Source organism: Salmo salar, chromosome ssa17 (genome assembly GCF_905237065.1).
Source record: "Salmo salar chromosome ssa17, Ssal_v3.1, whole genome shotgun sequence".
Classification (NCBI taxonomy): domain Eukaryota; kingdom Metazoa; phylum Chordata; class Actinopteri; order Salmoniformes; family Salmonidae; genus Salmo; species Salmo salar.
Window position 1 is genome coordinate 61,690,360 of NC_059458.1, and position 24,597 is coordinate 61,714,956.

A 24,597-nucleotide genomic window follows, 5' to 3' on the forward strand; every position below is an offset into this window, starting at 1 on the left:
AGGTTGGCTGTTAGCCTAATTGCTACAGATATGACTGATTTAAATTGGATTAGGCCTACACGGGTGGCTGTTCCTAGGTATCATTAAAAAAATGTTTTTACCTTTATCTAACTAGATCAGCTAAGAACAAATACTTATTTCCATGACGGCCTACCCCGGCCAAACCCGGACGATGCTGGGCCAATTGTGCGCTGCCCTATGGGACTCCCAATCACAGCTGGATGTGATACAGCCTGGATTTGAGCCAGGGACTGTAGTGACACCTCTTGTACTGAGATGCAGTTTTTTAGACTCCTGCGCCACTCGTACAATAGCCCTGAACAGTGTCAAATACTGTTGGTTAGAGGGGCCCATATTGAAGTATTATGTTACTACAGTAGGCCTAAAAAAAAGCATTTTTCTTTGTCATTCAAGCTCCATATTTCTTGCCAGATGGACTGGAGAGCTGGAGGGTTTGGAAAATGTTCAGCAACCAGTCCAAAGAGGGTCATATGCCTCTGCTCTCAGGAATGCCTCCTGGGCCCAGTTTTTCAAAAGTTTTTTTGTATTTCGCCTATCGCATAGGATTAAATGCATAAAAATAGAATTGATGAATCATTTACTTGAATGGGGACCCCCCTTCTATTCATTCTAATTTTTTGCATTTAATCCTATCCGATAGCCGAAATCCGGATAGATAACCTTTAAAAAAGTTCGCCCTGAAGTCAGAGAGACATTTGATCAGAGCATGGGGAGTTCCATCACCATAAGGATGAAGAAGTGAGTCTATTTATAATCTACTTTCCATCCTACCCTCAACGTTTAAAATGGGCCATTCTCCTCTGGGAACAGAATTATGCAGTAATGAGCATCACTGTAATAGCGGTCTCTTGGCTGAGTGTGATCCTTTGCCTGGTCTGTGTGATTGTCATCTCTCCTTTTGTGTGAGGTTAATAATTTGATGTAATCATTGACTAGAGTATGTCTACATACTATTGGTCTGCATGTGTACATGCCTGGGAGCATGTCATGTGTGTGTGTTGGTGTTAGTTTCATCATGTGTTTATGGGTAGAATGGTAAGCGCTGTTATGCCCTTGTATGACCAGCAGGGTTCAGTGTAGTTCCACTGAGGGGCGCTGTTTACCCCTGGTTGTCCCTATCAGCTCTCAAGGGTGACCTCATGGCTAAATCTCCCCTGTGATGCCAACTCCTGCCCAGACCAAGCAATTCCAAATGGTTTTGTGTGCTCTTTGTAGCAGACCCACATGATACTGCCCTAAGCCTTGCATTTACCACTGGAGCCCACTCTGAGTTATAAATGGGGTACAGAGCCTGTGTGTGTCTGTTACCAAGAAAGGCCACATACTTGTTAGGTGAAGGCAGTCACCTAACACTAGGCCTAAGTAAGGACACATTTGTTTCTTCATGAAACCTGTCTGGTGTAAATCATTCAAGTCTTTCACGTTATTAGGAGACAATGTGCGTAGTAGGTGCGCAGGATATATGCAGAGATTCAACAAATTAGTTGTAGGGTTTCTTTATGATGGGCTTTACTGTCCCATTTCAATAGGATAGGCTGCAGGCAGAGATGTTGTTTCAGATACAGTCAACAGTCTTCTGTGGTCTTTTGTGTTCAATGGACAGGGTCAGCGCTGCGCTGATATTGGCCACACCTTGGTATGTTGTTGATACAGTGAATGATAGCACAAGATGCAGTGGAACAGTTTTCAGGAACAACTGAATTGTTGGGGAAATGGGATCCTGGTGTTGAGTGGTTATGTTATGTTAAGTCTCAGCAGGAGCCTGGGACTGTCCACAATAAGAAGCCCTCATTGTTTGTTTTATAAAAGCTCCAAGATGACCTCTCCTTTTAAGTCCCAACAGCTTTAAGCCTTGTTGACCGAATCGTCACAGCCTCTCTAGAGACCACTGCCTGATTTATCACTCACCCGACGTGCTAAAAGGTTAATTAGCCTCCTAGCAACCGCACCAATCTCAAAATTCTCTATCAAACCCTCTTTCCATGTCAGATATGTCAAATGTTAAGGTTCATGACAGCTTTCTAACTATAGGCCATATAACCACCGCCCAGGCAGCTCTCCAGTATTTATTGGCCCCGCAGGCAGGCCTACTTACTTGGACAGCATCCCTCGAGGATTACACAGATCTCTGACACTTGGCATAAAGTCTATATAAGCTTGTCTTCTCAATCTTTTTATGTGCAGCGAACCCACAAAGTCACTCAAATAGCTCTTGGTATAGGCCTAACGAATGTGACTGAATCATCAGGAACTATCAGATTAATCTCACGCCCGAAATGTCTCACTGGCTTTTATGCCCTATTTACTACGGTTCCTAACTGACCAGTATCCTCCCTCATTTCCTTATTTTGTTTGCTACTGTTTGCATTCCGGAACCCTGACTGATGCGTAGGGTTGCAAAATTACTGGAACGTTCAATAAATTCCCCGGTTTTCCAGAAATCCTGTTTGGAGGGTTCCAGATGTCCTGCTTATTACCGACTGTCTCTGGGAATCCTCCAACCTGGATTCTGGGAAAACCAGGGAATTTATTGAAAGTTCCAGGAATTTTGCAACCCTACTGATTTTTTGCCCCACCCACACCATGTCCACCTCATTCAGAGTTGATAGCCTGGGAAATGGTGGCATCCAGTTCACGGAACACTAAATAAATCAACAAAATGTTGTACTCCCAATGTTTATTTTGATACTGTATAGGCAACGGATGGTCCAAGAGCCTCTGTCTGCCTTCTATATATTACAATAATTAATTAAGCCACAGTTGAAATGTTCTGTCCCAATTCAGTTTTTTGAATGTGCATTCATGTATTACTCCTAAAAGTGCATCTATTTCACAAACAGTGTGTTATCTGTACCAGTTTTGATATGGTATTTTAGAGTTCCAGGATAGTAGCGTATGTACCCCTATCAGATTACATCACACCTGTACAGCAAGACATTTGATGCCGCACAGCCCTGAGGGGCCAGTGTGAAATTCAAAGTATACTGGCAGCTGGCCAGTTATGTACATCATAGTACTAACCTCAGCATCCATTCATCTGACAACCTTCAGGAAATCATTAGAAACCAATCATTTGGATCCACCACTGTTTGGACGAGGAATTAGAGCCTTTAGGATAAGAACCACACCTCTGCCAGAGTCTCCCCACCCAGCACCACACTGAATCCCTGGGAGAGCAGCCTATAGAGCTGGCATAGATGCCAGTGAGGACAGTGATGCTGGGGGCAGGATGGAGCTGTACTGTCAGCTAGAGAGAGGAGGGGCCTGCTGCCCTGCTATATAAAGACAGGAAGCCCGACTCCTCTAGATGTGTCACTGTGCCGCCTCTCCCCAATTGAGATTCCCATACTGTCCCACACTGTGCCCTCCTCATCTCTTCCCATCACTCTGGTCTGAGGGTCCCAGAGAATTTCCCTGGTGGTCGCCCATCTTTATCTCTCTCCCTCTGGACTGAGGGCTCCCACGTCCCACCTGGCCTCCCGTACAATCACGCTGATCTGAAGGCACCTACCTACCTACCTGCAGCTTTTCATTCGTTGACGCTTTTCTTGGGACCCGGCTCAAGATGCCAGAGCCCACAAAGAAAGGTAGGAGCGCCCCTGTTCTCATCACTGAGTGTACAGAAAGGATTTCAGCAAACTGTACTGTACAACCTGTCCTGAAGCAACGCTTTGTTCGAATTTCAGGCTGCATCTAGGATCCTGCTTGTTTAACGTATAACAACAGCTGATAACTGGGACTGATAATTGTAATGCACATGTTCTTTTACATTCATGTTGTAGTTATTGGTTGATTTTCTCTTCTGGCATATACTATGAGGAAAAGTTCCATTAACCCTTAATTCCTTTTTCTTGTGTAAATAAGGGCAAAATATTGATTTTGCATGGTTTCTTTTGGTGTTTATTTTATTTGTTTGTTGGCCTTATTGAGTAGCTATTTAGCATTAGACAAAAATAAGTTCTCCAAACTCTACTTTGAGAATTCCCAGGAGTTTGCTCACAATAATTGAGAAAGTGACTTTAGCGACAACAGTATTGTATTTCTGCTCGGATGTTTCTACCTCATCTGTAGAGATGGAGATTCAGGAGGTTTATAAAAAAACTGTTGTTGTTGCTGCTGTTGGCATGATGGACAGTGGTCTCATGGTGATTAGAAGCCCACTGGAGGGAGACGTGATGAGCCCTGGTGGAAGAATGTTGATGATCCCTGGTGCTTGGCACTGGGCTGAGCTGGACACCAGTGAAAAAGACCCCTGAAGGGTGATGCAATCTGGATGGACTCTTGGGATCGTGTTGGGATGAAGATGCCTTCCGGATGATGGATACATTCTGTCCTCGATCTTGCTGATGACTGATGAATGGATGGCAGGGTGGATGACATGTTATTGTACAGCAGAAGCCAAACAAGATCCCAAACCCATCCCCCATATTCAACTCCATATTCATCTCCCTCCTCCTTTCTATGGCAGAGCCCTCAATAGCTAATCGCTGCTTGTCTGCATAGACCTAATCACTCTGTGTCCGTCTTGTCTGTAATTCTGCTATGCTAGTACTTCTTCTCCATTAGTTCAGGTCTTTGGGGACTTTGCTCAATAGTAAGATATGTACAGGAACAGAACAGTATATTCAACACTTGGACACCACCACAACGGAGTGAATAAAACGTATTATTATAAACCGTTTATCTTCTGGTGGACCGTAGCTTTATCTGCAGCAGTACCCACACATCAGAAATGGCACGCACTCTCTTCTCTCCACACATACATCCAAGCCACTCTGCCTGTGTATTCTCTCCCCTGCAGGACCATGGGGCTTATAGGTTAGAATGGGAGGGCTTTGCAAGATTGCTTTCATGGAAGTTATTCAATAAATATGGTGGCAATAAATTTGAGGACTAGACCGGTTATGCAGCAACCGGTCCAATCCACCTTTTGGCATCATTAAACAGTCAGCTGTGAGCACAAAAACATACCATTCACTTTACTGGCCTCAATCAGATTTCAGTACCAGTTTATTGTTTGCCCGTGTTGCTTTGATAGGGCTCTCAATAAATGTCAACATCTCAGTGTGGTGTAGCAGAGGCTGGGTGAGCTAGGAGAAGTTTAACATCTACGACGTCGCTTTGGGGTGAGGTACCATGAGACTGTTGGACAGCTTAGCTTCCTGTTGTACACGTATAACACACAGCACTACTATAAAGTGGGTTTTATTAGTACAAGAGAGATGCCTGCAGAAAGTTTATCCACCATAATAAACATTCATCATCCCGTCTGAGACAAACACACAGGGGAAGGGGAGGCAGTTGCATGCCAGTCCACCGCAACCGCCTTCCATAAATAGCTGCTCTGTTGCAGAAGACTAGATAAACGACTGTGAAAAAAGTATTGTTGTTATAAATGACTCTGAACAGCTGAATAGGAGGAGACTGCTGGATGTGGTGTTGGTTTAGACTGCAGACCCAAGTCTTTAAAAAGCAGGATGAGAGATGACGGACTGACTGGCTGGCTGGCTTGCTGAGTGACCCTTGGAGCTCTTGGGACCTGGATTCCTTGGTCCCTGAAATAGTTCATAATGAGTGGACTTTTAATCCTCTCTCGCTCGCTGCCTCTCGCTCTCTCTCAATTGCGCTCTCACTCCCTCACTTTCTCCCTCACCACCCGCCATTGTCACACCATCATTTTAGATGATGATGATGATTCACTCAGGGCACTCCCACTCCCACCCAGAGTCAAAAGACCAGCATCATCCATTACACTGCCTGCTCTCAGCAAAAGTCTTGGGTTTCAGTGGAAAGAAAGCCCACATCCTCACCTCGGTATATTTACAACCGCTCAGCCCCCATCACTCTTCCTGCTCCGTTACCTTAGACAGCATGGTTGTCGCTTTCCGAATTCCACTACACATAAATCAAGCCTTTAGGTTTACAACACAGGGAGACCCTGTCGTCTGTTAATCTTCAAACCACAGCCCCACATCCACACTGAAGTCATCAGGAGTTCCTTTCTGTGGCCTCTTCACTTCTAGCAGCACTCATTCTCAGCGCTCCTAGGAATCAAGAGTCTGTCATTCTGCAACGAACGGACACTTTCCCTTATGTGGGACAGCCGGTCCGACTGACACACAATAGTCACAAAGAAGGGGTGTTGATAAAAGGTGTGCATTCAAAAGTTCTGGGGGTCTATATTAAGAAGAGACGGCAGCTTGGCTCTCGTTGGGGTCACCATGAGCCCATCTGTCTGCACAGCAGCAGGGGTGACAGCTGAACATACCTGCAGCGTGGTCAGCTGCACTGGGAAGATCACTGAGGTGAAACAAAACCTTTCTCTGCTGTCATGATCTCTGCGAGGAGACAAAGAATGCCTCCCTGTAGTGCACATTGATGCGTGTGTTTGTGAGACCCTATAGGATTCTGATGTGATGAGCCAACGTCAAGTTTTTGGTGAGGTGTGACAATGTCTAAATTTGAACTGGAGTGTCTGATGGGAATCACGAAAGATTGGCTGGACATTATGGTTCTAATAGTGTATGGACTTTGGATTACAGTATGTACAGTATTACTGTAATTAGGCACACAGGGATTTAGGAATGAGAGATGGATGGGAGTTACTGTATATTAAAAAGAGAGGAAATGGGCAATAGATGTGAAGGGAGAGGACAGAGAAGTCACGATGGGGCATGGCAGACTGTCTGTCTTACAGAGAGAGAGAGAGAGATGCTTCATATGGTCCTAGGACTCTGGGACTTTGGACAGGAATGGCACAGTAATGCACAGTATTCCTCCGGATCATTAACAAAGGACCCGTCGTGCCTGGCACAGGGCAGGGTGGCAAGGCTGGCATCCCTGCAGAATTCACAGGCTGTTGTGCCAGGCCCAGTGCTCATCGCTGAGTGCTCTAGCAACAGAGCTGTGGTAGTACACTGTCATCACCTTCCAAAAAAAAAACCTACACCCCCTCTTTTTCCTCTCCTTCCCTTAGTCAGTCAGTGGCCATGTCCGAAATCTGACTTGCATACTACTTGTTTAAACTGCATACTGTGTACTAATTGTACCACATACTCTTTAGCACGCACTGTTTGGTAAAAAGTATGCAGTATGCCATGGCCGAAATGTACAAATTTTGGTCCGTTCAAGACAACTGGGAATACGGAAACGAAATAAGCTCTGACTGGGAAAAATCGGAACATCGGTGATCTTCAGATCAAAGAAGTCGGAGCTCAAAGTTGATGCCAGATTTTCTGATTTGTAATTCATAGTTGGACGACTGTTCAAAAATATTTTTCCAAATCGTAGCAGGTTTTTCTCCCCACGTTCCCTGCTGTCTTGAACGCACCGACAGTTACGTCTTCACATGAACTGGAAAGGATCGTCTGTAGACCCACCCAGTGACCTTTCCGTGTTGTTGTTTTGGGCTTACGTTAGCTAAAAAGTTAGCATTTGGAACAATGTATTTGGAGTAAACTTGAATGTACCATAGGCCTATGCATGTATTAATGGAAGAGTCACCTGAAGCTTGAAAGTAATGAGGGATGCAGTAGAGGAATGCAGTGCTGAGGCAGATGGCTCGTAATAAGGACAACTGGCTACTACTCCGGAACTGTGTGTGGTGAGATTTCTGGCACACAGAGCTGCTGAGGCATCACCCAAGTGGGTGCTATACATTTTGAAGGAGAATTCCAGTAGCTACCCGACTCCCAGAGCAGACCCACAACAAGATCGTTACCAGACTATCTTCATCAACCATGTCCCTGACCTCCTTCCTCTGATCAAGCCATGAACTGTCCCTCCATTTTTGAAGGATGCATGCACTCAGACTTGGCCTCTATTGGTTGACCTACCTAACTATAGTTGACTAGGTCAACCAATACATCATCATGAGTAGCCTAGCTATGGTTGGCTAGGTCAACCAATACATCACCATGAGTAGCCTAGCTATGGTTGGCTAGGTCAACCAATACATCATCTGTCACGGTTGTCGTAAGGAGAAGCGGACCAAAGTGCAACTATAGTTAGGCTACTCATAGCGGCTACTCATGGTGATGTATTGGTTGACCTAGCCAACTATTGCTAGGCTGCTCATGATGATGTATTGGTTGACCTAGCCAACTATTGCTAGGCTACTCATGGTGATGTATTGGTTGACCTAGCCAACCATAGCTAGGCTACTCATGGTGATGTATTGGTTGACCTAGCCAACTATAGGTAGGCTACTCATGATGATGTCACGCCCTGACCTGAGAGAGACGTTTTGTTTCTCTATTTTGGTTAGGTCAGGGTGTGATTTGGGTGGGCATTCGAGATTTGTAGTTCTTTGTTCTATTCTATGTTTTCTATTTCTAAGTTGTCAGGTTCTAGTTTGGTATTTCTATGTTGGGTTTTGTTTGGGATGATCTCAAATTAGAGGCAGCTGGTCCTCGTTGTCTCTAATTGGAGATCATACTTAAGTAGGGTTTTTCCACCTGGGTTGGTGGGAGATTGTTTTTGAGTAGTGTATGTTTCACCTCTGCATCACGGTTTGTTGTTTTGGTCTTTAGTTTATGTTTATGTATTGCATAGTTTCACAGTGTAAATAAAATGTGTAACGACACACACGCTGCACTTTGGTCCGCTTCTCCTTACGACAACCGTGACAGATGATGTATTGGTTGACCTAGCCAACCATAGCTAGGCTACTCATGATGATGTATTGGTTGCCGTAGCCAACTATTGCTAGGCTACTCATGATGATGTATTGGTTGACCTAGCCAACTATTGCTAGGCTACTCATGGTGATGTATTGGTTGACCTAGCCAACCATAGCTAGGCTACTCATGATGTATTGCTTCTTTGTTTTTTTAAACTTTTGACACACTGTGAGATTCTGAAAAGCGCTATTGAAATGTAATCAATTATTATACCAAAGATGGTTCGTTTAGTAGAGCAAAAACCTCTGACGAAGGCCGAAAGGCCGACACGTAAGCTTCAATAAAAAAAGTGCTATTAGCGAGAGCATTGTGCGGGTTTCTCTTTTCTTTCAACTTATCGAATTGTTACCATGCACCTAGAACTTTTAACTCCTGAAAAATATAGAAAAGGATAGCTTTCAGCATTTAACATATTACATGTAAAGGCCTGTAAAAGGTATTATGCCAATTGCAGTATATTTCTCTGGAATACTTGCACTTTTCTAAAATGTATATCGTCACATTTACAGTACATGAATGTGCCAGTGAAGCATAGGAAATAGATGGGAATGTGTTGTTGCGGACACGGCATTCGGGTATTCAGACACGGCCACTCTCATTTTTCCTTTTGTCAATTGCTAAGACTCCACCATTTTAACCATCCTTTTAACCATCCTATCTACTTTATATGTGATGCAAGTACACCCCCCCCCCACACACACACACAAAGTTGAAATCTGTTATTTTTGATGCCAAAGTCCCTGTGGGCTGGTATCACTCTTGGTGAAAGTGCTCTTCTTGTAGCCTCTATCTGTCACTGTCTGCTGAAGTCTCCATGTCTGTGTTTGCCTGTTACTATGTAATCCATCCTCAGTCTACCAGGCTAATGTGACGATTGGGTGGAATTCCCTTTCCTCCAGTCTGCATATTGACACACAACATCAGAATGGGACTTTGTGAAACTTGCATTAACTTTCAATAGGAAGAGGAAAGAGGAAGAACCACTGTGTTGTGCAAGAGTGGAGATTTTCTATCTAACCTTCTGGTAAGAACCAGACGGGAACACACGTGACTCTGTTTCATTAGCCCATTAATAACATACAAGGTAAACGTTTAAACCCGATAGGCTAGGGCGTACCACTGGGGCCTAGCTTTAGGTCCATTAATAGGTTTAGATTGTAGTGTCCAAATAGGTGCCATGACCCGCTGTGCAGGTTTGATCAGTCCAGACAGTGCAGAGTTCAAACAACGTGTGTCAATTGGTACCTTTATAATCAGTTACTACTATATAGTGTCCAGACACAAGGTGCTGTGCACCACAGGGATGGTGGCTCACTGGGGACAATAGACAATAGGCGTATAGCAGTGGCATCCTAGTCATGATACTATACATTAAACTGTGTAGCAGGTATATATTGGACCTTCTCAATACTTTCAGCAAAACGGTCACATGCTACTTTGATGTGTCCACTTACAGCATCAACATTTTGATAGTTGCTTTGGCGCGCAACAAATTGACTAGATCAAAAATGCCCCCTTTTCAATTGTTCTCTTTTGTCTCTGTTTTGCAGATGAGATGTCCAATGGTGAAAAAGGTCAGTAAAGGGTGATGCCCAACTATGTTCTTTCACCTCACATAGCACTGGCTTTGAGCAGAGAACTTGGTATGAGAGAATTATTATGGGATACTTTGGTTATGTCAGGCAGGAGAGAATTTATCCCATATTAGGTTGGCAGTTTTGCTCTATTGGAGGGTGGAAACCATGTTTGTGCAACATGTGAAGGCACATTAAGATACTACTGAGGCTGCATGTAATGTGACCATTCCACCTTCGACTTCAGTGTGAATGTGGAAACACGGTCGCTGGTTTAAACACTGTAAAAGTGTAAATGTGAAGGGTCTACATGTACAGGCAATATAACTGTTGTACTACTGTGGGTCAGTGGTGACGACCGAGTGGTCAGAATCTACACATTCCCCCGGTGGACCTGCTGATCCAGGCCTGTTGATTCAGCTGACGCTCCTGGCCCCCCATGTGACCAGGGCGCTGGCATGTTATTGGCTGCCTGCCGACAACAGGCTTTGACCTTGGGAGCAGCGGCAGCGTCTTGGGCCTGTGGCTTCGTACAGTGGGGGGAATAGCTCTGCTCACACACAGGTTTAGGCTAAATGTAACCCTGGCCGGGCACTGATTTTATTTTATGTACTTCTCTGAAAGTATTAAATCGTAATTGTGCCATAAATATTGCAATTTACACAAAGATGAATTCTGAATAAACCTGTCATACAGTAAGTGAAGGACACATTTGAACCCTGTAATATATTTCATCCATCAACTTTGGGGTGGCTGGTAGTCTAGTGGTTAGAGTGTTGGGACAGTAACCCTGCCAGAGTCTAGGTGATGTGGGTAAGGCGGGGTCAGGCGCAGGACACAGAGATGAGTAATAATAGTAACTTTACTCAAAATAATCATCCAACAAGGAGAACGAAAATCCAGAATCACATAAACGAGACAACTGACAACAATAAACACGCACAAAACCATGATGGCTCCAGAGGGTTAAATAGGGAAATAATTAAAACGAAATGGGAACCAGGTGTGTAAGATACAGACAAAACGAATGGAAAAAGAAATGTAGATTGGTGGAGGCTAGAAAGCTGGTGACGTCGACCGCCAAACGCCGCCCGAACAAGGAGAGGCACCAACTTCGGCAGAAGTCGTGACAAACCCAAGGGTTGCTGGATTGAATCCCCGAGCTAACAAGGTACAAATCTGTCGTTCTGCCCCTGAACAAGGCAGTTAATCCACTGTTTCCCGGTAGGTCGTCATTGTAAATAAGAATTTGTTCTTAACCGACTTGCCTAGTTAAATAAAGGTTCAATTTAAAATTAAATTAAAATAAATTCCCTCATGGTCAAGCACCAAAGCAATGAATCTGATTCAGGCAAATGGCTGTAAAAAGAAATCTTGAAGGGAAAATGTGTTCATCTACACTCAGAAAATATCCCACTTGATATTGTGCATGCATATGTAGAAACGAATACAGTGGATTTACTGTATGTGTCCCAATCTGTGTGTGACTGAATGGAAAATGGCGAGTGAAGTTGGGCATACAGTGAGTAAGTCTGCCCATTGGTGGGAGAGTGAGTATGTTAAAGGCTCGATGTGGAGGCCCATTGGTGTGAGAGTGAGTATGTTAAAGGATAGATGTGGAGGCTTTGCTCTATTAAATGCAGCTCTTCCATCCCTGCTATATTTGTCACATACTCAGAGAGTGTTGCCACAGACAGTAGTGAGGCGCCAATGCCCACACCTGAGATATCCCTCGAGGTCTCACCTCCACCCGCAGGTGGGTAACCATGCACTGGTGTCATGCCCCTCTTTTCTCCCCTTCCAACACGCGTGTTTGTTGTTGTGTGTCCACCGTTCTTGTTTTTCTTCCTTCACAATGGGATTTCTCAACTGTTCCTCAACGACACACATGTTCACACACAAACAACGCATTTAAGTGAAAATAGTCTACGTGTGATCCAAATAAGTCAACTTCCTGATAAACAGCACATATGATGCACATCATTCCATAGTTGCACTGCTGCTACTGTAACACACTCCCGTGCTCGGCGTTGCTGTGATGCTCTGTCCCCAATACTGGCTTGTGCTTTCTCTACCGTTGTGTGTGTCTGTATGAGGTACTGAAGTATTGTATTGGAATATGGAATCATCCACAGGAAGTACATTCAGTGTGAATGAGGAAGTATAGGTTTAATTGTTACATTCAGCAGGTAGCCGTCATTAGACTTATAATAGATTCCGTTGACATTGTCACGTTCAAATTTCTGGGAACTGTTATGATTGGCAATGTGAAATAATGAAAATATTTTTTTTTAGCTTGTGGTACATTGTAATTAAGTCTTGTACAAACTTGCTGAATAAGTAAAACTATACTTCATTGAAGCCTCCAGGACCAGCTATAGATATGCAATGACCAGATTGGTAACATCCCTCAATTTTACTTGGTAGTTGGCAAAGATAACTTTTATAATTTCTATCAATTTCGACTGCCTGTCATGCATTCAGACATGACTGTCAATGGAACGACCCATTCTGGTTGCTGGCTATCTATGCTCATCCATGTCCAGCCAGCACCTCATATGTGTTTTGAGAGGCTGCTAGTGCTTTTGCTAAAGGCTTGCTGCTCCAGCCTGGCACTGTTATCTGCTGTACAGAACAACCGGTAGAGACTGAGGGGAAGGATCCACAGCCCATAGAGGTGCTTAAGCCTGTACAGCCAGAACCAGTAGAGAATGGGTCTAAAGAACCAGAACCAGAGGCGGTAGTGGTCGGGGCTAAAGAGCAAGTCGAGTCTGTGAACTCTGAAGTAAAGGAGGAGGCCCCGTCCCCTTGCTCACCCCCACCGCCTGGTAAGTCAAATTCACTCAGTCTCAAGCCATTCACAGTAAAAGTGCATGCTGTTTTCTATAACTAAAGCTATAACTGAAGTCCCAGAGTTTTTCCTGATCAGGTCATGTGGTTAGGAAAAACTCCAGGCCCTACTCATAAATAGTAACAAGCGCTTCCGTTCAATTATCCCACTCTCAAACCATTGATTGAAGCAGTTTGACTCTAGTCTGTAATAGAGTCAGATCCATAGTGCTGGTCTTTGCTAAGGCCTTTTATCTTCTCCCAATAGATCATATGGGCCAAAGTTCCATTCAAATCAGGCAATGGACTGATGAATCAGGGTTTTATTTGGATTGAAGCGCTGTTTGTAATGACAGACTATGACCAATGCTGCTATGACCCAATGTGATGAACTTCATTGGCATTTACAGTACAACAGCCATACATTGGTTCATGCTTTGCTTTCTGCAGATTGTCGACTAGTGCATTTTTATATACATTAAGTTCTAAGACTTCTAAGGCGAAAGTGCCCCCAAAGTTGTGTCTGATAGCTTTGTGATGGTCAAACAGCACATATAGGCTACATGTAAATGCAGTGTGTCTGCTGTGTGCACAGTTCAGTACGACAACTTTACGGCACATACAGTTGGAGTTAGCAGTTTGTTTGTATTAGAAATTGATGACTGAAAGAAACTTAGTGCTGTGTGAGTGGAGGAGTTGGACGGTAACTTTAATCTGTGAGAGCCTTGTCCCAATTCAGCAACTGTGAAGGAGGAAGCAGAGCCAGTTGTCACGGAGGTTAACCAACCTCCAGAGCCTGTTGTTACAGTGGTTACCCCACCACCACCACCCCCACCTCCAGAACCAGTTGTTACAGAGGTTACCCAACCTCCAGAGCCTGTTGTTACAGTGGTTACCCCACCACCACCCCCACCTCCAGAACCAGTTGTTACGGTGCAGGTTACCCCACCCCCACCTCCAGCAGGTCTGGAAGAGTGTGTGTCTGTGCAAATGCACGAACATGTGTATGTGCATATGCAAGAACGTGTGTGTATATAGGTAGACTACGTTTATGTGCGTATGCACAAACATGTGTTGGTGTGTGTGTGTGTGTATGTATGTTTGTGTGTATATTATTGTGTGTGTGTGGCGTGTGTTTTCTGTCTCTAGTCTTCTCAGTACAGGTTACAGACTGTTTATAGCTGAGGGTCTAGGATTCATAGTGAGGCTATACTGTAGCAACAAGCACAGTGATGTATGGAAGGTTATAGCTCTCCGATAGTCACTCATCACTCAGCATTGCTCCAGAGCCTTTTTACCACAACAAAGGTCAGTTTCATATGTCACTTCTGTTTTACTCAATCCTCACCTCCCTTGAACGCTCTCTCTATAACACCCTTATTTTTAAGAAATAGCACCCCTTGTGTGGACATCCGGTAATACCGTTTACCCTGGTATTCTACAAAAACGGTGTGAAAATCTGGATACCGCCCAACACTACTGTCTATAACGTCTCTGGAGGTGGAGCTAAGCTCAGTTACTCTTTTGATCGATGACAAGCAGAGGGTTTCTCAAGTAACAGGGCTTTTCTTGGATAGTTAGGTCTTTAATCTTTCATATCCCTTGTGAACATTCTTGTGTTCTTCTGGCCCGCTGCTTGTCAACTTCAATCTCTCTCTTCCTCTCACAGTGCTTCTTACTTGTGCTTCCAGCTTTCCTAAACCAAGCTTGTGGTGTTACGCATAATTCCTTTATCTTACGTACACGTGTGATCTCTTACATCACTGTCCACTCCCATCCCATAGACACTGGTGTGATCTCTCACAGGACACGCTTCGATCTCACGATCAACACGTTTATGGTCTCGTACACTTCATCTATCCATTTCAAAGACATGCATATGTGGTGGTGTTGTGTCGTGTTTGTCCCATGTTCTGTCTTGTCTTGCATGCTTTGTCTTGTGGCTTGTCTTGTTGGCCTGCATGGACTTGGAGCTTTTGATAGCTGGGTCTGTGTCAATCACACCTTTATTGCAGATAAAGATGATGACGGTACAACCAACACCCCATCACCACCACCCCCACCAGGTTGGTAACCATGACAAACCATCCTAATTTCCCCTCCTTTCCCATCTTGTCAAGTCGGTTACCATGGAGACTCCACTATAGGACAGTGCTCCCATCAACACCCCAAAAGTACATTTTGCAGGAGACAGTTACTGTGGGGAAGAGTCTAACTATAGAGAACACTATGGATAGATGGTAGATGGGTCTTATACCTGTCTTTTAAATACCAGTTTTTTCTCAGACCTTTGGAATATATTCCTGATATGCATTTAATACTTGCACATGGCATTTTGCTGGTTAAAATATTCAGTATCAGCTCCTAAACTATTGCAATATATGTTTGTGCATATCACATACATATGTTGTTTACATGCATGCCAATTCAAAAATGCCAAAGCATAATTCATACAAGCACACAAACCTTTATTTATTATAATGCTCAAATAAAGGTATGGATGTGAAGATCACATCTGACATGCACACCTTGACCTTTTCTACATTTTGTTGTCATACCGCCTGAATTTAAAATGCATAACATTGAGATTGTGTCACTGGCATAAACACAATGACGTCAAAGTGGAGTTATGTTTTTTGAAATGTTTACAAATTACTTCAAAATGAAAATCTGAAATGTCTTGACTAAGTAAGTATTCAACCCCTTACTCACTCTGTGTGTAATGATAGTGTTTAGCAAGATTTTTGAATGGCTACTTCCTCTCTGTACTCCACATACAATTATCTGTAAGGTCCCTCAGTCGAGCAGTGAATTTCAAACACAGATTCAACCACAAAGACCAAGGAAGTTTTCCAATGCCTCGCAAAGAAGGGGACCTATTGGTAGATGGGTAAAAAAAATAAAAGGCATTGAATATCCTTTTGAGCGTGGTGAAATTACTAATTACACTTTGGATGTATATCAATAGTACAACCCGTCGCTACAAAGATACAGGCGTCCTTCCTAACTCAGTTGCCGGAGAGGAAGGAAACCACTCAATGATTTCACCATGAGGCCAATGGTGACTTTAAAGCAGTTACAGAGTTGAATGGATGTGATAGGAAAAAACAGAGGATGGATCAACAACATTGTAGTTACTCCACAATACTAACATAAATGACAGAGTGAAAAGAAGGAAGCCTGTACATAATAAAAAATATTCCAATACATGCATCCTGTTTGCAGTAAGGGAATAAAGTAAAACTGCTAAAAATGTGGCAAATAAATTAACTTAATGTTCTGAATACAAAGCATTATGTTTGGGGCAAATCCAACAGAACACATCCCTGAAAACCACTCTTCATATTTTCAAGCATGGTTGTGGCTGCATCATGTTATGGGTATGCTTGTCATCGACAAGGACTAGGGAGTTATTTTAGAATAAAAAGAAACAGAATAGAGCTAAGCACAGGCAAAATCCTAGATGGAAAACCTGGTTCAGTCGGCTTTCCAACAGATACTGGGATACAAATGCACCTTCCAGCAGGACAATAACCTAAAACACAAGGACAAACATACACTGGCGTTGCTTACCAAGGCGGCATTGAATGTTTCATAATGCTTTATCATTATGAGGTATTGTGTGTAAATGGGTGAAAGAACAATTTAATCCATTTTGAATTCAGGCTGTAAACCAACAAAATGTGGAATCAGTCAAGGGGTATGAATACTTTCTGAAGGCTTGGAATACACATATAAGATCCATTCATGCCACTCATGCTCATCATGTATACTGTAGGTATATTATATGTTATATTAAATTATGATATTATACATGTTTTGGTTTGTTCCCGACCTCAACTATGTTGATACCATACCGGTTCTCTTGTCTTGAATTGTCTTATGTATTCATATTTAATTCATTGGAAATTGTTGGTAAGAGTAATTGGAAGTTTCATTTCATACTTTTTTTCCAATTACAAGGCCATAAGGACAATTTGTCATACTTCTTTTTGTCAATCATCACAAAGGGTCAATAGCAATATTCTTCACCAGAGTCAAATAAATTGACTAGATAAAAACACAAATTAATTTCAGTAATACTATGCTTTCTTTCACAGAGGATGCCAATACAGTCAAGAAACTCTCTATTGAGCTGCCTAGTAAGATCTCTCTGTTAATCCTACAACTATAGCTCTGACCAAACTGGTCTTTTTGATCAGAATGTTTCAACTGTCTGGATGTAGGAAACATGTTCGGGGACGTGTTTATTTCTAGAAGGTGTTTTGTGTGGTTTTTGAAGTTAGTTATTTTTCCAACCTTAAAAGATCAGATTGTCAACGGTGAAACATATTGCATAAACATCATAATTGATTTTTATGAAAAAGGAATGATAAGAATTTAAGGATTTTTAGGGTCTCCTTTTCTGCAATTTTCTGTCTGGCACATGAATGTTATACATATTTTATGTGAACACATTTGGAATTCTGATTGGAATACAATGATACAGTTTGTATACAACTTTATTTTAAGAAATATAAAGGCATGAAAGAAAATTCAAAACTGATTCTCCTCACTGGTGAAACATAACAATATACAACAATGTACATAGTTACAGCTTTTGATTGGCAGCTTGCATCATTATGTCAGAATTCGTCAGGGCTCAGCTTGCTTACTGTTAGATGTCTTGTATTGCTTGCTGGTCCTGAATGTTTGTGTGTGCTTGCTTCTGTGGACTTTACAGTATTATTTCTTATAATATGCTGTAAATTTCTCTCTGTCTTTGTTCAGATGATAGCGTCCATGTGTCAGCCATGGGGAGAAAAGACTCAGGTAATACTATGTAACAAAAGCCGTAATAACCATCCTATTAGAAGTGACATTTTCAATAGCAGAGCTCCAGAATAGCAGTATTCTCTCTGGAGCAAGCCCACCCACGAACAGTGTTAGTCTCTTAGCTGGCTCTTTTCATTTTCCCCGCAGAGCTGGTTCAATGGAACCTGGCTTGGTATACTTTAAAAGCTCAGGTTCATTTGGACTATGTTCTGCTCCATGAAAAATACTGGTTTCCTAAAATGTCATAGTTCAACTCCCACGTTCCCCTCCAATGCTTGTAGCAAGCTATGGGGCTTTTGGACGTCAACATATTTTTCAAACATGGGAAAATTAATGACATTTCACATAAGTACGAAGTCAATTCAATTAAGTGACCTAGTTGGGTGTTAGTCTTTGAGTCAGAGATGAAGTAAAGTGGGGGAGGGTAGCTGGGTCTTTGCAGTAGGTAGCGAGGGGTGGGGCTGAAGGGACTCCCTATGTAGGTCTGTCTAAAGCAGTTTCATCACATGTTGAGCATGGCGACTGCTGACATGAGTCCTATTCCACTTAGTCTTCTGCGATCTCAAAGAAGACCGGAGCATCTAAAAATTGAAGAATGTATCAATCGATACACTTTTGCACACGGCAAAGGAGTCTCTTCGGATATGGTATTCATTCAAAACCCGTAACGCTTTTCCCAGTACAGGTATTTGTTCTATGTTCCATGTTCTTACGCTTTCCATGTTGCAAAATGTTATGCTTTCCATGTTGCAGCTGCCATGAACAGCTGAGGAACAGTGTGAATGTATTTCTGTCTGTCTATCTACCTTGGGAAGTATATCGCTTTCAGATGAATACAGAGAAGTGTGCTGACGGATTGTTGAAGCCGTTGAGTACAGTATACGAGGAGTGTGTTGGTCTGTTGGTGTTGAGTCTTTGTGTGATGGTCTCTCCTGATCGACCAGTGTGGTCTCTGGGAGAGGGACAGGCTCCAGAGGACCTTGACAAGCCCGTAGACACCCCACCGCTGTCCAGCCTGCTCATAGAAAGACCCCAGGGCGGATCCATCACTGTGGGTGAGTGCCTGCTGAGTGACCTCTCCTCTCACAGCTGCTGTAGACCAGAGATGACATACTCGTAGAGACATTTTAAAACCCTTACATGTATTATATTTGTACTGGTCAAGGTCTTTTAGATTTGGCTGTCTCCCTTGTTAAGATAGGCAGAGAGAAGAGGCTATCTCTCTCTCACTGCCTCTCTCTCTGTCTGCTTCTGTCTCTCTTTCTCTCTCTCTGTCTCTGTCTCGCTCTCTCTCTCTGTCTCGCTTTCTCTCTCTTTCTCTCTCTCACAATTGTATTTATTCTCTCCAAGAGAAGGGACCTCTGGTAACCATGTGTAGGAAATCTTTCCACCTCAAAGGCTATTCCCACCATGGACATGCTGTGTTTTACATGTTCACAAGGTGGAGACATCTCCTTTGTTGCCAAGGTGGAGGCCCAAGACCTGCTCCGTAAACCCACCATCAAGTGGTTCAAAGGGAAATGGATGGACCTGGCCAGCAAGACCGGAAAGCACTTACAACTGAAAGAAACCTTTGACCGACGCACCAAGGTAGACACCCTCCCATGCATAGCTCTATGTATGTTAACACACATACACATTGGTCCCCTAGCTGTCCTTCCAATACCTATGTATCGCCCCGCAGATTCACACATTTGAGATGCATATCATCAAGGCCAAAGACAACTATGCTGGAAACTACAGGTGTGAGGTCACCTACAAGGACAAATTTGACAGCTGTTCCTTTGACCTGGAAGTGAAAGGTTTGTTGCACTGTTTGAGTCTCAGTCATATAGCAAAGAACACACGCTGAAACACGAGCAATAATATAATATACTGTGTTATTGTTTTGCATTATTGTCTTTCAGAACTGGAACAGTCACAGAGTGTTGATATTCGATCAGCCTTCAAAAGAAGGTAATGAGAGCAACACAATCTGACCACGCTATTTCGATTTTTGAAAACAGACCGTTCGTAGACTAGTTTTCAGAGTCAACAATAGAGTGATATTTTTACAGTTAGTGGTTAAATTGAGCATTTGACTAATGAGTATCCTTTTTTCTCATAATGATAAATATGACAATAGTAACATTAAACACAAACTTCACTGGTTTCGAGCAAGATTCATTACACATGGCAAATAAACCTGAAAATGTACATTTGAGCATCAGATACGTGGGACATTGTGGCTCAGTAGGAAAACCATGGCTCTTATCACAAACCAACATGAGAGCATAGTGTCTGAAACATAATGACCATGAAATCGGATGTGATTAACCTTTATTAAGGGTAATTACCAATCAACGTGTTGAACAGCACAAAGGCCAACGCTTGCATTTGAAACTCCCTCCCAACAATGTGTCAGAAAGCAACGCAAATCATCCCAGCCCCATAGCATTATCCCAACGTAGCTGCTCAGTGATGCTCCTGCAACACAGCAGAAACATTGTGGAAATGTTGTCATATGCTGGCTGGGATCGCTCTCAATACTCCTTACACAAACCAGTTCGTTAGAAGCATTTAATTGGAAATGAATCGAAAGGGTTTTTGTGTAAGCCACCAATCATGTGTTAGTCTGGACCTAATGCATTTGATTGAAGTCGGTAGCCGCTGCTTTGCGTTGTTCTTTTAGCATTGTTTATCTAGTTGCCTGTTACTGTTTCTACTCTGATTAAATCTCCATTAATCTCTTCTTGTTAACAACAGCAGTGAAGGACACGAGGATGCAGGGGATCTTGACTTTAGTGGTCTTCTTAAACATAGGTGAGAGTCACTGTCCGTCCTCAAGGGGACAGTCTTATTTTTGTATTTTTTTTTTTACTATGCCCTTGTTTTGGGTGTTTACCTCTTTTATTTTGCCCCAGCAACCACCATTGAATCTTTTACTCTTCCAAATTGCTTTCTTATTTTGTTACATGGTATATATGTGCATTACAATATAATATAATATATTAAAGAGTGTAGTATATTAGTTAGTACATAGGTGAAGTACCATGTACTGTAAGAGTACATCATTTCATTAATATCAGGTTTTACAGTGAATCACATAAAAAGTTACTATCTAGTACACTATCTACTCTCACATATTGCTAACTGTATTTTTGAGTTTCTTTTTTCATTTGTAAATACAAATCTACATTTTTTTCTTGGTTCAAACAACAAGACAACAGCATGTTTTTTCAATGTACTGCCAGTACAATAGACCTAGACAGACCGTGACACATCACTGAGGTAAAATTACACATTTATTTGGGCTTGTCTCTTCTTCTTCCCTACACATTCAGAAACCAAAGGTTAGTAGAGAGAATAACCTAGGTAATTAAACGATTAGACCTTACTGCGGGGTAAGTACTATAATCCTGTAGCGTCCCCAGCATGGAATGTAGCTCTAGGATCTGGAACAAGCAAGAGTGTTGGCCTACTGTAGTACGGTAACACTTCATTTACAGCCGACATTCTCAAATGCTCCATTAACAATCAGTAAGGATGGAAATGGACTTTGCGTCATAAAGTCTCTCTGCTGTTTGGGATGACCACTTTTTTGATCAACAGTAGAATTCAATAATACTGTGTTTATGAGGCAAAAGGACTCCCGTTTCGGATCATTAATGATCTGCTAGTGGACCATTTATAAATGATGCTGTGAAATAGTGTTATCGCTACATTGTCATTTTATTTCAACTTAGAAATACAAGGCACATATCACAATGTTTATTTCAGTCTACAGAGTAATTGCCTGAAAATAAACAAGAAGAGAGATGCATAAGAATGAAATAATAATTTCATGCTTTTTTACCTCCAAAGCTTTCCGACATTTGGGAAAATGTCCATGAAAGAACGGACTGATTGAATGATCTTTATTTCGCTGCCTAATGGATCTACTCACGCCCGTGGGCAACATGCTTATTAACCTGGATCTCACAGATCTAACTTCCCCTATGGACGCCTAGCCTTCCATCTCTAACACGGTCAGAGCGTCTCTGAAGTGGTGATGAGTGAACATACTGAGACACAAGGCAAAGGGATGGGCAATGTGAATAGAAAGAGAAGGAATGTAGACTTTATCAGCAGCACATCTTGGAGTAAGATATCCCTATATTCCTGCACGCAGAACCTAGATCAGTAGTGTTTTCCCAAATTGTTTCATTCTGTTGAGGTGTCATGTTTACCCCCCCCTCCCCCAAGGAACAAAAGTAGCCTAATAGCATTTATCCGTTTATGACCTTTTTTGTTATTCATTAATACAGCACTGGTTCAAATTGTAGTTTCTCATGCACAATCTCACCCTAAAGGCAAGTAACAATGTCCAGACTAAAAGAACTCGACCCTGGTCAAAACCCCTACCTGAAACATATTCAACTCCCTTGTAATAATCTGATCCCTCTACTTTCCTCAGCAGTAAAACCCTTCCTATAGGATATAATACATATAATAGACTAGCCACCCCCTCTCTCCCGTAACGCCTCATCCTCTCCCCCTGTAACGCCTCATCCAGAGAGGATGTCAGAGGACAGGTACAGGGCTTCAGACCACGCCCATCCCTTTGTGTGACATGTCCTGAGGAACTCTGTAGCGAGAGAGAGAAGGGAGGGAGAGAACATGTGCCTGATATAAGGAGAGAGAGAGAGGGAAGAAGAGAAATTACTATAGAAACACAGCAGATCAGTAGAACAGCGGAGGGAAAACACTCTTGAAAACTAATTCAGTAGGAAGTCCCAATCTATAGTAGATACAAGAGAGTAGTCTTCCTTCAGTGCATTCACTGCCCCTTTTTTAGTACCATCTCCAGAACCTCCTTCCCCACCCAATACCCCCCATAGGGAGCAGTTCCTCAGGACACGTCGCGATAGCCCAGAGCGTGGCCCCAGCCCTCACACCCTCCCCTCGTATCCTGCCCCAGGGAGCCCAAGCAGGATGAGACGCCCGAAGTGGACGTGTGGGAGATCCTGAAGTCGGCCAGGCCAGACCAGTATGAGAAGATAGCCTTTGAGTACGGCATAACAGACCTGCGGGGTCTGCTCAAGAGGCTGAAGAAGACCAAGAAAGAGGAGAAGAAGAGTGAAGGTGCTGAATTGAGTGTTTGTCCATGCGACTGTGTATCACTGTTGGGATTATGCTGCACTATGGATTTAGATTGTTTAGCTCATAATCAGCTAATCTGTGATTATTCAGGGGAAAGGCACACGTTTCTCTGGTTTTCTATAGGATGCATAACCATTGTCATGGGATATTATCTTTTTTGTAAAGCTTTTGCCAAGAAGTTGGATCCAGCATACCAGGTGGACAAAGGAGGGAAGATCCGCTTAGTGGTGGATCTTGCAGACCCCACAGTAGAGCTGAAATGGTACAAGAACGGCCAGGAGATCCGTCCAACTCCAAAGTACGTCAAGCTTTTTCTTCTTTCTTCATGTGTTAGTATTCTATGTTTTTCTCTCTTTCGTCTTCTCACAAATGAAAGGCATTTTTGGGAGTTCCTCTTAAAATGTGTTTCATTCGTGGTTTGGTCCTCATTGCCGGTCCCCCTGGTACTTGTAGTTTTTATCTGTTTCTTGTCACATCTCTCAGCATTGAAAAGCAATGGTTCACATGCTAGTGTTTCTGATGGTCTCGTGGTGTACAAAAGCAAGTAAGGACGCATACACCCACACGTGCGCATCAAAACACACATTGTTTTACACCAATAATTGCTTTCACATAATGACACACACATACAGCCCTGTGTGACCCTGTTATGAACAGGGGTTTTCCTCTACTGCCTCAGCCCTTGTCAACCAGGGACAAGTCTGACCCTACATGCCCTTTACACCCATACAGAGCTCCCATTGTGCCCAGACACACACAGCTACAGGACCAGCCCAGATCTCTGCACTGTAAACCATTGCCAGCTGATGCCCAGTGAACAAATAACGTTCTCTCAACACTAATGTGGTGTTGATAACATGCCACATGCATCTCACCAACGCATCAAGAACGTTATTTGTTTGCTGGGCAGTGCGTGGCGCTGAGCTACATTTGAGTGGAAATGCACTGTTTGATGATTTAAATAATGGTCCTTTGCTATTAACTACAGGTCCTTCTCTGTACAGGGAAATGGCGGTACCTTCTCCACAGGTCTTTAACACTTGGCTTTGTAACAATCAATGGATGATCTATTGTTTTGATAGCTGTGTACCCCACCAATGTTAGCGTACCATAAATATAATATGGCATAGTTTAAGTGTATTGATCTTACCACATTGTTTTATCAACCTATCAATAATGGGAAAATATAACGAAAAGTGACTTGTGTTATTTTCTTAGCTCTGTCTGGAAATCATTTGTATAATTAAGTGATAATGCCCGAGAAGCCAGTGTTTCGAGGATATATTGTCAGGGGTGTTGTGCAAACCGGCTTCGAGGGCATTATCATTTTTATACAACGGATTACCAACATATTCAAATAATGATTGACATATTTTCATTTTCAACGTTATTTTGATGAATTTATTTATACTATTTCATCCTTCCACAAGATATAGTCCCGACACAAGTCTAGGGTTGCTACCCAAGCCGGCTGGTCGTTTGTTCTATTGGTTCAGTTGCCAGAGATTCGACCCAGTCGTTTGTTCTAAGTGTTCCATTGCCATACTGGCTGGCAA

General features: G+C 42.8%; 1 protein-coding gene across 18 annotated transcripts in view; it reads left to right on the forward strand.

The window, feature by feature from the left end:
• Positions 1-3,316: 3,316 nt before the first annotated feature.
• LOC106576332 (myosin-binding protein C, slow-type) overlaps positions 3,317-24,597 on the forward strand; it is a 33,774-nt gene continuing 12,493 nt past the window's right edge. For 3 of the 18 annotated variants that reach the window (XM_045699894.1, XM_045699888.1, XM_045699889.1), the window contains exons 1-16: positions 3,317-3,608; positions 10,253-10,276; positions 11,955-12,032; positions 12,910-13,104; positions 13,845-14,069; positions 15,121-15,171; positions 17,206-17,247; positions 17,876-17,917; positions 18,865-18,975; positions 19,362-19,510; positions 19,605-19,722; positions 19,828-19,876; positions 20,666-20,722; positions 21,244-21,252; positions 22,860-23,023; positions 23,207-23,339. In XM_045699894.1, the coding sequence (XP_045555850.1) occupies positions 3,587-3,608; positions 10,253-10,276; positions 11,955-12,032; positions 12,910-13,104; positions 13,845-14,069; positions 15,121-15,171; positions 17,206-17,247; positions 17,876-17,917; positions 18,865-18,975; positions 19,362-19,510; positions 19,605-19,722; positions 19,828-19,876; positions 20,666-20,722; positions 21,244-21,252; positions 22,860-23,023; positions 23,207-23,339 (1,469 nt within the window). In that variant the 5' untranslated portion in view covers positions 3,317-3,586. The remainder of the gene's footprint in view (positions 3,609-10,252; positions 10,277-11,954; positions 12,033-12,909; positions 13,105-13,844; positions 14,070-15,120; positions 15,172-17,205; positions 17,248-17,875; positions 17,918-18,864; positions 18,976-19,361; positions 19,511-19,604; positions 19,723-19,827; positions 19,877-20,665; positions 20,723-21,243; positions 21,253-22,859; positions 23,024-23,206; positions 23,340-24,597) is intronic. The other 15 variants (XM_045699890.1, XM_045699891.1, XM_045699892.1 and 12 more) reach the window with 14 other exon arrangements.